Source organism: Aquila chrysaetos, chromosome 24 (genome assembly GCF_900496995.4).
Source record: "Aquila chrysaetos chrysaetos chromosome 24, bAquChr1.4, whole genome shotgun sequence".
Lineage (NCBI taxonomy): Eukaryota > Metazoa > Chordata > Aves > Accipitriformes > Accipitridae > Aquila > Aquila chrysaetos.
In genome coordinates, this window is record NC_044027.1 from 13,835,083 (window position 1) to 13,848,288 (window position 13,206).

Below are 13,206 nucleotides of genomic sequence, written 5' to 3' on the forward strand. Positions count from 1 at the left end.
ATAAGTCAGTTCCCAAGGAATGCCTACGTCTTTAACCCACAAATACACAACAGCATTTGGTCAGCTCACAGATGTATTTATCATAAAACAATTAAGGGTCCATGACTTGCAATTACTCTCTCTGCCAGCACTCTGGGCATGTAAATGTATCTCAAAGCAGAACACAAAAAACACACCTAGAAGAATCATATTTAAGGACCCCTTCTGTGGCCAGAGCAGAGCAAGTTAGTGAGTGTATCTTCTTGTTTAAATTTAAATCTGCTGCTAAAGTACTGCACCGATGCTCAACGTTACCCAGCACAGCAGACATAGTCAATCTATACATAACATAGCTATGATTTTTAGAAGATTTAAACACTCAGTTCTCTTCATAGCATTCAAGCTCACAAAGCATGTACTACAGCAGAAGCCTGAGCAACTTAAAAGCACAAAGATCATTGACAAAAGAGTTTTCCTGCAGTATCTCAACAAGCCAAGTATCTGCATCTCTGTATGCATCCCTATAGGATCTTTCACTTCTAAGTTGCTAAATACTGCTGTTGCCCTCTGAAGGCATTTTGCTGGAGAAGTTTCCCATAACAAAGCAAAGTATGTATTATCAAAGAAAGCATTCCCTCATCACATCTTGGGGGTGTAAGTATTTATCTCTAAATGGCTGGGGAAGGTTGAGATACGAAGATAGTAAGTTGCTCCTCAAAGTTATACCTGAAACAAAACTAAATCCTGTGGCTTCAAGATCTAGCTTTGCATTTTCAGTATCTGACATTACAAGGCAAAGACACAGTTGCAGTACATACTGCCTGGCCCTTGCCTTGTTTTATCAGGGCAATTACCGTAGCACAAGTACCAAGCTTAATAGGTACCTCTCCTTACCACTGCCACAGGCAGTGCAGTGCTGCATTTTCCCTGCTCTTTCACCCATGCTGAAATTTTGGTTTGCTAAGAGAGGCAAGGTTAGCCCAACCCAGTTTAGGTCTGTGCTTGCCTCCAATTTCCTTCTAGGTGACATACAAACTTCATCTAATTGAGCATATACCACTGGAGCCTGGTGACAGACTGCTAAGTGCCCCTATTTGGTTTGGGACATAAAAGCTCCCAAAAGAGGATGCTTTTGAGGCAGTGCTCAGCTCTGGGGTCAAGTAAACCCTGATTCCCTTCCCACAACTTTGGCACTGCTTAGCTCCCATGATCATAAACGAGATGGTTTCACCTTTATTCAAGTCCTTCCACCTACTGTTCCCAGTCCTTAGTCATTGCCTCCTCAGCAGCCCCCTTAAACCATCTGTTCTCCAGAAGTCAGAGGTGCCTTGTTTTCTCCATGAAGAGCAATGCAGCTGTCATAGCAGGGCTGAGCAGCATGCTGCCTTGGATCAGACAACAAGAACAAGGCACAGACATTTATGCAGCCATCTGAACACAGCCCAGTGCTTTCAGTTTTTCCTGTTTGTAAAGCAGAGGTTAACAGTAATACTCCCACAAATCCAAAGATTTGTGTAACAGTGCTCTGAGATCTTCGGATTTAAAAACACACACTCAGATTTGTTATTTTCACATGGCAAAATAAGAGTGGCACAAACATGGATGATTTTACAAACAGCTTTGTGGGCTGTCTTGTACATCCCCCTTTCTTGGTCCTTTGGGCGCTCTCAAGTCAAATTAGCACATACCACATGCTTTGCTCTTTTTAATGGGACCGATTTTGCTGGTACTGGTGCCTGCTCTACGATCTTCTAATTTAAGAAAGGTGGCAGTAGGGAAGTAACACCACCATAAGAATGGACTAAATGACCCCTGAGGTCCCTTCCAACCTGAGTTATCCTACAAGCCTATAACCACCCCAACAGGAAATGCCTGGAGCTGACCCAATTAACCTTCCTTCCAGTTCTGGGGCCCAGGATAAACCAGTCTACGAAGAGATGTGTCACCTGTCTGGCTTCTACATGGCTTCTCTCGTCTCTTCAGTGATTTTAACACCATCAGCCGGTATCCTAGCCACCATGCTGAGTCTCCGGCAGCAAAAACACACATAGCAGCCACACTGACATCTGGTATTATAAATACAGGCTCTGCACTGTTGGATAATCTGTTAACAGCAGAGTAAGTGACACTGGAAGAGTAATTAGCAGCAACTAGCAACCCATCACATTCAGGGGGAAAAAAGTAGTATTTGTTTGGTAAATGTGCTGGTTTCAGCTGGAATAGAGTTAATTTTCTTCACAGTAGCTAGTATGGGGCTATGTTTTGGATTTGTGCTGAAAACAGTGTTGATAATGAGATGTGTTTGTTACTGCTGAGCAGTGCTTACACAGAGTCAAGGCTTTTTCTGCTTCTCACACCACACCACCAGCAAGGAGACTGGGGGTGCACAAGGAGTTGGGAGAGGACACAGCCAGGACAGCTGACCCCAACGGACCAAAGGGATATTCCGTACCATATGACATCATGCTCAGCATATAGAGCTGGGGAAAGAAGGAAGGAGGGGACGTTCAGAGTGATGGCATTTGTCTTCCCAAGTCACCATTAACACATGATGGAGCCCCGCTTTCCTGGAGATGGCTGAACACCTGTCTGCCAATTGGAAGTAGTGAATGAACTCCTTGTTTTGCTTTGCTTGTGCACATGGCTTTTGCTTTACCTTTAAACTCTTTATCCCAGCCCATGAGCTTTCTCACTTTTACCCTTCCAGTTCTCTCCCCCATCCCACTGTGAGGGAGGTGAGCAAGTGACTGCGTGGTGCTTAGTTGCCAGCTAGGGTTAAACCATGACAGTAAGACATTAACTAAACATTGATTGCAGTCAGCACCACTCCTCTGTGCTTCGAGGTTTACAGCATGCGTGGGATTCAGTGCTACCGCAAGGTGCCCGCAGCAGCCCTAGACTGAAGTCCTGCATAGCCACAGGCTAGGTCTGGCAGTGGGGGCAAGTGTGCTGACCTGCTATGTGAACATGCCTTGATGACAATTTGAAAGGAGCCCCGCAGGTACTGAGCAGGGAAGCCAGCCCTGGCAGGGCCTCCAGCCCCTCTGCCGAAGTGTCCCCATCAAGCACATCAGTCAGTACCAACTGCATCGGCATTTGTTCCTGCACAAATTTCCATCCACTCAGAGAGAAACTCATCAGCACTCACATTCACTGTGCAGTGAGCAGCTGCTGAGCAATAGCTGCACCACCATCCTTGTATCAAGCTGGAGCAGTGGCATATGTCATGTCCACACTACAGCAATAATTGTATTTGTACACAGTAGGTCTACAGACAGTTTCTTCTTACACCTATTCAGACAAGAAAACAGACCCTATCACAACTACATTGAGGAGCCATGCTTATTCTGGATACCATTGCCATAGCTTCTCATCATTGTTTCCAAGAGCCACACAAAAGGAAAAGAGACTATACATTACAGCAGGGCCCCAACATTATTTTAACAGGATTCGGTTTTGCAGCATATACACATACATTCTGTGGCAAGATGTCTCACATTACCAGTCTCTAAACTAGCCAGCACTCAAGGGTATCAAATGGAGAAAGACCTCTTCCCTTTGACATATTTTCCATTTCCACTCCAATTATTTCCTCTAAATGCTTTTCTACAGACAGGTCTCTCAGCTTCTGCTCAGGGGACCCTTCATTATTTCATTTTCTAAAAGCCACAGCACTACAACTTGCTGCTGCTAGAGAGACAACTGATGGGACACAGTGAGGTCACAAGTTCTCCTGGGAGAGGGCTCATCAGAAAGAGACAGAAAACAATTTAATTCATTTGCTCTTGACCAGGCAGATAAAATCCCCAGTTCTCAACTGGTGCCCATGGAGATGCACCAAGGATTAATATATCCCCTCCTGTTTGCTCAGTCTAAAAGACAGAGGCAGCATACCCCGATACACTGACTGTCCTTTGACAAACCCTCCTCCAGCCTGACAGCCATACATTATATATTACGCCACTGCAGCACTGACTGCATAGATCCTCTAAAAAGGATTTACCAGGTTAGGCTGCCAGTACTTAGAAAGCATGAAAACAGCAGAGCCAACAGGTGAACCTGTTTTGCTCACATATTTCAGGAAACCTATTTTCCCCTTCTTAGGAAGCTACAGCACAGCAAGTTTTTCACTTTGGTGGTAGGAATCATTATTTTCTCTCTGTGTCTGTGGACAAACAAGTGGATCCTGGTCTATGACCTGAGGCTCAGTAAAATGTGTTCCTGCAATGTCCGTCCCTTGGCATGATTCCCAGCATCCCTGGGGAATACTGCATGGACTGCTGGAAGTTAGCTAGAAAGGATCCCAAACTCTTTGAATGTGTATTTACAGTGAAGGAAAAAAAAAAATCTTATTCCAACCATGCTTTCTTTGCACCAGATACAATCCCTGTGCCTTATTCCTAGTACATACAGCACACCCTGCACTCACTGCTCAAGGCTACTCTTGCACAAGTCCAGAATTTGGGGCTACTTGCAGCTAAACAAGCAATTCATACACACCGCAGACCCTTCCAATAGTAGAAAAGCTTTATAAGCCATCCAGCAGCAAACAGCTTAAAAGAAAAAGTGTAGGTGGGGGAACGACACCCAATAGATGTCACAAATACAGTTTGCTGAAAGAAAAACCCACGCAAGCATCTGACCAGGTATCACAGCAGTCCCTGCTTTTAAGACAAGTCACCAGCAAACTCCATGCCCCTCACAGGATAAAAAAAAATACCTAGATAACTAAAACCTGTGTATCACAGAATGCAATTAATTAACGAGGCCAGAAACAAGCTGAGTAACAACCCCCCTCCCCAGGTGTTGTGTGTCTATGCTGGAGCTGATAACCAGGCAGCGCGGTCTGCAATTTACTCAAGTTGCAGATGATGAATGCGAAGGTCACATGAAGGGAAGGCATCGGTATATTGCCTGTCACAAAATGGTAGCACCCGGGGATTTGAGCATATAGGAGAGAGATAACCCCGTCCTTCCTATAGCCTCCCCGCAGCTCCTGACATGGCATCCGCTATGGAGGACAGCGAGGCGGCGCTGGGGGAGGGAGACGGAGCAGATTAAACTTAAACACCCCCCACCTCCTTCCCAGCGACAACATCCATCTCTCGAAGCCCCGCGGAGGGGGCACCCCGGCCCGACGGCCCCGCACCGAGCAGGGAAGGGAGATGGGGCCGGTCCCCACTGACATTTCAGCCCCCCCCCCCCCCCTTATGTAACAGCCGGGGCTCACCTCCCGGCGTTGGGGGGGGGGGCTCCCACCGGCCCCGAAGGTGCGACAAAGGCGGGGACCCCGCTGCGGAGATCCCCCCCCCCCCCCCCCCCCCCCCGAAGCGGGGAGACCTCCTCCACCCCTCCCTGCCCCTGCACCGCAGCGCCCGGGCGTCCCGCAGCGCTGCCCCGTTACTGCGCTGCCCGCGCACCGCACATGCCCCCCGGCAGCTCCGCCGGAGAGCTGCGCTGCCCGCGCATCCAGCCGCTACGCCCGCGCACCGCGCCGGTCCGCGCACCCGGCAGCGCTGCCCGTGCCCCGCGCTCCCCCCCCCCCCTCCCCGCAGCCCTGCCTGCGGCGGGGTTCCCCAGGGACCCCCTTACCTCCCCACGAAATTCTCCAGCACGGAGCTCTTGCCGGCGCTCTGCCCCCCCACCACGGCGATCTGCGGCAGGTCGAGGTTGGCGTTCTGCCCGATGGCGGCGAAGGCGTCCTGCAGCCGGTTGACCAGCGGGATGAGGTCCTCCATCCCGCGGTTCCCCATGGCTGCGGCGCGGCACCGGCTCCTCTCGCAGGCGAGCTCACACTACCTCCCTTTCCCGCGCACCTCACCGGCGGGCAGCCCGGTTCTTCCCGCCCCGGCCGGTGGCCACCGGCAGCAGCCCGCGCCCCGCGCCCCTCGCCCCGCTCGACGCCGCCCGCTCCCGCCCGGGCTCCGCTCGCCTCAGCCCGCCCCGCCGCGCCTGCAGACAGCCGCGCGCCGCCGCCAGGGGGCCTTAAGGGCACCGGCGCCGCGCTGCATCCTGGGAGATGTAGTCCAGGCGGGCTGTGGGGGGGGGTGGCAAAACCCCCTCCTCTGAGGCCAGGGATGGCGCCAGGGTCTGTGCCCAGAGACGCTTTGAACGGGCCGGCTCGCTCCACCGAAACCAGAGCAGCACAGGCTGTCCCCAGGCCTCGGGGGCTGCGTGGTGCCATGGGCTGCGTGTGGCAGGTTGACACCGGTACGGCCCAGCCGGTGTGCGTGCGCGGCCCAGTCAGCGTGCCCCAGTCGGTGTGCCTGCCTGGTTCAGTCGCTGTACCTGTCCGTGAGCCTGCACAGCTCCATCACTATCCCTGTAGGGTTCAGTCACCATACCTATGCAGTGCAGCCAACGTACAGGTGTGATCTGGTCATTGTACCCGTATGGTTGGTTACCGCACCTGCACAGTTTGGTCACTACACCTGCACAGTTTGGTCTTTACACCCATACAAGTTCAGTCGATAAGCCTGTGCAGTTTGGTCACAGTACCTGTGAAGTTGGTTGACACACCTGTACGGGAGGGCTCTGTGCCGGGACAGCACTTGTGGAATTGCCGGAATACAAGAAATAGTCCATATGATTAAACCAGAGGCTTGCAAAAGCACTACTGCACTTCTGCTGCTTCATTTTCATTCAAACATGGATGAAAAATGCATCAATTTCTGTTTATAGCTGCAAAACACTAGATGTTGTTGTTGCTACGTTTGTTTTACAGAAGCAAACACTTCATTTTACACAGTTAGAACTTGTTTTTAAAAATCACTTGTCCACAATAAAGAGGAAACTGTTTGATTTCAGGTTTTTAGAAGGGCTGGGTTTTTAATAGGAATATAATGTGAGGCCATATTTGATTTGAAAGCATAGCAGTAAAAACAAGTGTTCAGAAAAGAAGCCGATGGCTAGCGGTGACTCAGAAGGATGGAGAATGCTGCATTTCAAACACTTCTCAGTTCGTGCTACCCAGTACTCTTGTTCACAGCTCAGAGAGAGCTGGGGGTGGTGGGGGAAAGGAGTAACAAAAAACTGCAACAGATTTCAAGCTGTATGTTTTGTTTTAAACAGCAACTTTTCAGTTACAATGATTCTAAGGGAGATTTCACAGATGTCCATGAAATGTAATCCGTGCAAAAATACCTACCTGGGTGTACAGAGAAACTGGAACAACCACACTGAGGGGTGGATTTGCCTCACTATGTCAGTGAAGATGCCCAAGGAAAATGCTCTGAAAACATCACCAGTGTGCAGGTAAGAACACTGAAGGAAGGGAAGGGAGCTGCTCCATCTGCATGGGTAACACCATTGCAGGGCATATGTGGGCTGTTTTGAGGGCTGTCAATGCTATTTTTTCCTCTCAGCAAAGTGCCCAGTAAATCTCAAGAAACAAGCTCAAGAAACTCAGTATAGACTGTGGACAAAAGTCTTTGAGCATCTGTGCAGCCATTCTGATCATTTATGTTGAAGGAACCTGGAGAAAAAAACATTGTTTTTCCTTCATAATTTGATAGCTGCTCCTTGTTAGAGGTCACCACAAAAAGAACAGTGAAGAGTATCAAAGACTTAAAGAACGGTGTCACTTTCCTCCCTGGATCAGAGCTGATGCTCAGGGAACTTCAGACCATGAGGCTCTTTGAAGCTTTATTTGAGGAACCATAAGAAGAAAATTGTCCTTTTCCCAGAGGTTGCTGTAACCTGAAGTTCACCCACAGAGCTCTAATTTCAATACAGAGAAAGATTGCCCAGCTACATCACTGCAATCAACTCACATAATTTAACAGCTGTTCTAATAAGCCTTAATGGCCTTGACCAGCCTCACCTGGGGCTTCTTCCCACACCTGTTGGCCCAGGAGCTCTATTTAAACTCAGCCCAGGGCTAGCAATCTCTGATGAATTATGGAGAACAGCTAGTTTCTGGCTTAGTTGTAGCCCTATGTGCCTAAGGAGTCTGATTTTGACTTCAACTTGTAGGTTGACTCCTTAGCTCTGTCTCATTGTTATAGGTGTGCCTGGAGGTTGCTAGACCTGATCCTCATCCTGGCCTGCGGGTTCATATCTCTGCTTGACCTTGGACCTGCCTCATTGCTGTGCTGTTGCCTTATGATGTGGACTTTTTGTTGGACCTAGCCCCTATGTTTGGTCTGTTCTGCTTGCCTCCTTTGGGTGCTATGGGGTTGGGCCCTGGTTGGCAATACCTCTGTCAGGTGTGGGATTTACATGTTGGCTGCTGCCCCCTCTTCCCCTGGGGAGCAGCCCTGCTCTTGCTGTTCCCTGACAACAGCAGTAGCTGCTTAGCTAGTCCATCAAGTGACTTGCCTTTGCTCCCCTTCTTGTCCCCCATGCCACCCCATGAATCCGTACCTGCCTCTAATACTTCCACAAAAGCAACTATATTTGATTGTGGCTATCAACGTTTTTCTAACAATAGAAATGTTAACCTGCAAGTACTGTTTTCCACTCCCCGCTTAGCACTCTAAGCGGGTATTTTGTTCTGAGTGAGCCCACTCCAGTCTAGAAATAATCATTCAGATTTATACCATTTTCTGGAAAAGCTAAAATCAAACTAATCCATTTGTTCTGAGAAAGGTTTGTGAAAGAATATTGAAAGTACAGTACGTCAACAGCTGATATTGAAGCCTATGGGGGGAAAAAATAGGGTTCATGTTGCCAGTTAAGGAGCTGGTACAGCAGAAAGGCTCATGCATGACTTCTTTGCAGATATTCTTTCACGTGTTCTCTGGTTTTATTTTTCTGTGGAACTCGTACTTGGTTCTTGGGAAATGTGCTCCTTGGGTGGGGGGGGGGGGGGGTGTCAGTCCAAGGGTGTCCTTGGTCTAACTTACTGTGGTCTCAAAGGGAAAAAGTGTGCTGGAGGGACGGGGGCAGCTAATAGGGTGCTCTCCAGCTAGACAAGAAAGGAAGAAAAGGAGCAGTGGAAGTGGTAAAAACCTGCAGAAATATTGGCAAACTTCACATAGATTTCTCAGCAGATCAATATTAGTGTAAAACTGTAAGATGCACAAAATGAGCGCCTGCTTCCCCTGTCTTGCAGAGAAGCTTGTAAGCAAAGGAGACCACAGCGTATGCCTGCAGTGTTACTCCTACAAGAACTCATTAATATTGTGGGGTCTGTCTAAACACTTCTGCAGCAATTGTAATCACTCAGCCTAGAGAGACCCAAACTCGAGTATCCGAGGCAGTGAGGCTTGGTTTTTAAGCTTTAGAAACCTACACCTCCCGTTGATGAAAAAGAGAACTGCAGGCACTCAGAATCACTCCAAAAGCCTTCCATTTTCTCTCCTGCAAGGTTAGCGGCAAACAGGCCTTTTGATTCTATAATACCTCCCACCTATGACTTACACAGCAGCATGTGGCAGTTATAGGAGGAAAAACAACCATGTAACTATGTGATCATCCTTCGTGGGAAATACTGAAAAAGTGTAATGTAAAATAAAAAGGAATTTTATAAACTGGAGTGGACAGGAAAAATCTGTTCCTTTCTGCCTTGGTAGAAAAACTTAAGATGTGAGCAAAGAAAAACAAGGAGGATGAGAGATTCCCGCCCCCCCCCCCCCCCCAAGTGCTATAAATATTTCTGGATGTACTTTAATGTGAATCCCTAAAAATGCATGTGGGCATAACTATGTGTGTTTCTATGTATGGCTATCAACATAATGACAGTTTTGTACACTGATTTTGTCACCTCATGCAAATAGAACTCTCAGTTTAGTTAGCATAATTAGAAATAGACACTTGAGTGCTGGATTCTGTCCCTCATTCCTTGCCCTTGCAAAAATAACACATCTAGTCCTCAGAGAAAAAAGAGGCAAAAATGTGGAATACAATTAGCTGACGATTCTCCTAATTATCTGCAAACTGTTTCCGTTGACTGCAGGTAGAGCTGTGAATGAATGTTCAGAACAGTGGGTCATGAAGTGGACACTCCTGGTCCTTTGGGTTCCTAAAAAATGTTTATAAACACAGGTAAGAATTTAAATTGAATGTTTACAAGCAGAGGTTAGAATGTAAGTTCCACAAAGAATCAGGGCTAGGATTGTCACTGTCTGTATCATTATAGAATGCGTTATACAGCTGATAAATAGTTTAAAAACATAATTAAAATTAGCCTCTTAAATTTACATGACTATGTAAAGCTGCCTATAGAGATAGAAACAATTTAAGCATCTATTTTATAGGTACTTAAATGGTGCTACAGTAGCAGTGATACCACAGTAACATCATTGATCTCTTGTGGTATCAGTTGCTCAGAAGGAAGTTTCTCTCTAGTGTTCCTATTGGTTGGAAAAGCTATCTGAAAGAAAAGCAGCCTTTAATTTTTGATTTTCAAATATAGAGCTTTTCTTTGAAGAATAACATAGTGAAATGCTTCCTCATCTTCTTTTCTGTTCTGAAACAGGAAATTTGCTGAACTGGTCTGCAAATGCCTCAAAAAGAGGTAAAAAAAGGTAAATCTAGTGTATGAGACACTGGGTGAGGTTTATCTTTAGTGTGACTCCACAGAAGCCAGAATATACATAAGAAAAGAAATAAACTGAATGTTATAGTCCATTAGGAAAGGGATCTGGACATGGATGTGAGTTTAAATTAATATTTTAAGAGCAACAAAGCTGAGTTCTCTGTGATTCTTAAATCCAGTGAGATGACACAAAATAGCTCCTGGAGTATATTTTATCTTGTGAGACTGAAAATAATTGATAGAAGCTGATTGGCCATGTGGCAAAATAGGTATAAAAACAGTACCTTAGTTTATATCCTTTGGGCCTGTCCTGCCAATCAAGAAATATCGGGAATAGGTTTCTAGAGCAATAGAACAAAGAGTGGGTGCAAATATCCCTCAATGCACAGATCATTTTGCTTTGATATGTTGTGTGCTACTGCTTTCACGTGTGTGAATACAGTCTTCCTCCAGATAAAACAGACATGGAAAACAGTGTAATTCCGGTAATTAATATCAGCTGTTGAGAGCAGGTCTGATGAAACTTGACCCATTCTTTCAACAGATAGGCCCCAAAAGCAGGAGGACAAACTACTCCATGTGCCTTTTTCTCCAAGGAGTTTGGGAGGTTTAAAAATATTATGGTGAGAACTACTTATATCCTGGTGAAATGGATGAGTAATAACACCATCCTTGCAGATTGCAGAGGAAATTGTGGGCACCACAGTATCTTGATGCTGTCATAGGCACTAAGAAACACTTGGATTTTCAAAAGCTATGTGGCTTCACCAAGGGTTGCATACCAAGTCTTTATCAAAGCCAAAATTAAAACATACAACTGCACAGCCCAGTCATGCTAGAAACTAGAAGTCCCCAGTTATCTGCACGCCTGAGCTGGTACGTGGAACAAATTCAAATAGCCCAGCAAAAACTTGGCTATATAATGCAATCCAGCTCCTGAATAAAAAGCATTCACATGGTCTGTCTTCTTATCTGCCAAGAAATTTCATAACCCTGATCTAATCATATAGAGGTGTAGTGCAGGTTGCCTTATAGCAATGATCCAACAACTCAGTTGATGTTAGTCTTTGTATTGCAGGGTACTTTCTGGATCATTTTCTTACCTTGAACTGCTAATTCTTACTCTGTTTCCTTCACTCCCATTGTCAATGAGACACAATCTTTGTGTAACCACTCCCTGAGCCTAATGGGTACCTAGGTTATTATTGAGTGATAATGTAGTCTGTATTGTAGCACTATGTTTTTAAAGTTCCGTGTATTCTCACATTATGACATGTATTTACCACTGCACACTGAACAGCAAGTTGCTAATAATTGAAAGGGAGATGTTCCTTGCAGGAAAAAACAACTGTCAGTAGATGGAAGGTCAAGGTCTGCGTACCAGTGCTCAGTGGGCACTGACAGCAAGTACCCTTTGGCTGTCAGCTTAAGACACACTGTTTTATTGCCTGTAATGAAGAAAGGATCCTAGCCAATTTTCTGTACTGTTGCCTTACATCTCTCTCTGACTTTCAGACTGAACGATGTGATTAGCTGAATCTGGAACCTTCTCTTCTGGATTCAGTTAAACCACCTCTGGTAGGTGTGATGTTTACCTCTGGCACATGAAGGCATTTCTGAAGATCAACCTTTGGATTGTAGGTTGATAAAGCAGCATGTGTCTTCACTTCCCACAGCCCTAATCCTGACTTGCATTGTGCATGCACAGGACTAAATCCATGTCCAGGTTTGTGTTCAACGCAGTAGTATATCTGTGCACTGAATTGTAGACTTATTGTTCATAAACTCAAAAAGGCTGTTTATTTAATAATTTCTATATACAACCTCACAAAAGAAAGCCCAATCTTTGAGTGGAGCCTCTAGACTATATCAGAATATAATATCTAACAGTAAAAAAACCTGTAGACTTAGTTACTCACATAGCTCATTAACATGGTGCTGTGTAGATTTCCAAATGTTACAAAGAATACTTACAAGAACTTTACTTGTAGAATTAAGAACAGAAGACATCAATTTCAGATTTACATTTATTTATAGAACCTGAATTCTGTCTTTTGCATGTCTGGCTAATACACAGACTAGCTAGACCTTTGTAGGATCATAAGATTAACCTCTCCCCCACCACTGCAAACTAGCCCGGCTGGTAGCTGCTGTAATAGCATGGTTACAGGAGCAGAGGATCAATTATGCAAAATGATTTGAAAAAGACTCCATGTATATTTTCTGCTCCATGTATGTATTCCCTGGGATGATATGTAAGCTTTCATGCTTGACAGGAGAGCATTTCCTCTGTGTGCAGGCAGCTGTGACTAGATCAAGGACTCTGAGCATTAACATGGCCAGTCATTGATTAATATGGATGGTCATCTCCAAATTGATTATTGTAAAATCAGGATGGTATAAAAAGGCCCAAAGGAAAAATCAACATACGCTGCTGCATTGAAAATTATTAATGCTAACTGTGTATCACCAGTAACTGTGTTCAGTTTACAATACTTTCAGCTAAAAAATCAATTCCCAGGCCCTTAAAGAATCAAGCAGTCTTTATTGGCGTGAATAATAAACCATAAAGTAAATTATTTCAGGATGGATTCTCTGGAGTGGCAAAGAGCAGAAATGCATCTTTACCCTTGCTAGGTTTTGTATAAGAAGAAATGACAGTCACAGAATATTTTCATACAGAGGCTGTGTGTACCGAACACCCTTAAAATTAATTCACTTACAGAAAAGAGGTGGTGCAGGAAAGG

The 13,206-nt window shown here is 45.8% G+C and overlaps 1 protein-coding gene across 16 annotated transcripts in view; it reads right to left on the bottom strand.

Moving 5' to 3' along the window:
• Nucleotides 1–5,921, bottom strand: part of DNM1 (dynamin 1) — a 70,169-nt gene extending 64,248 nt beyond the window's left edge. For 10 of the 16 annotated variants that reach the window (XM_029999400.1, XM_029999398.2, XM_029999395.1 and 7 more), the window contains exon 1: nucleotides 5,572–5,920. In XM_029999400.1, coding sequence (XP_029855260.1) covers nucleotides 5,572–5,732 — 161 coding nt within the window. In that variant the 5' untranslated portion in view covers nucleotides 5,733–5,920. Of the gene's footprint in view, nucleotides 1–5,571 lie in introns of all 16 variants that reach the window. The other 6 variants (XR_003921261.1, XR_003921259.1, XR_003921257.1 and 3 more) reach the window with 2 other exon arrangements.
• Nucleotides 5,922–13,206: the final 7,285 nt, after the last annotated feature.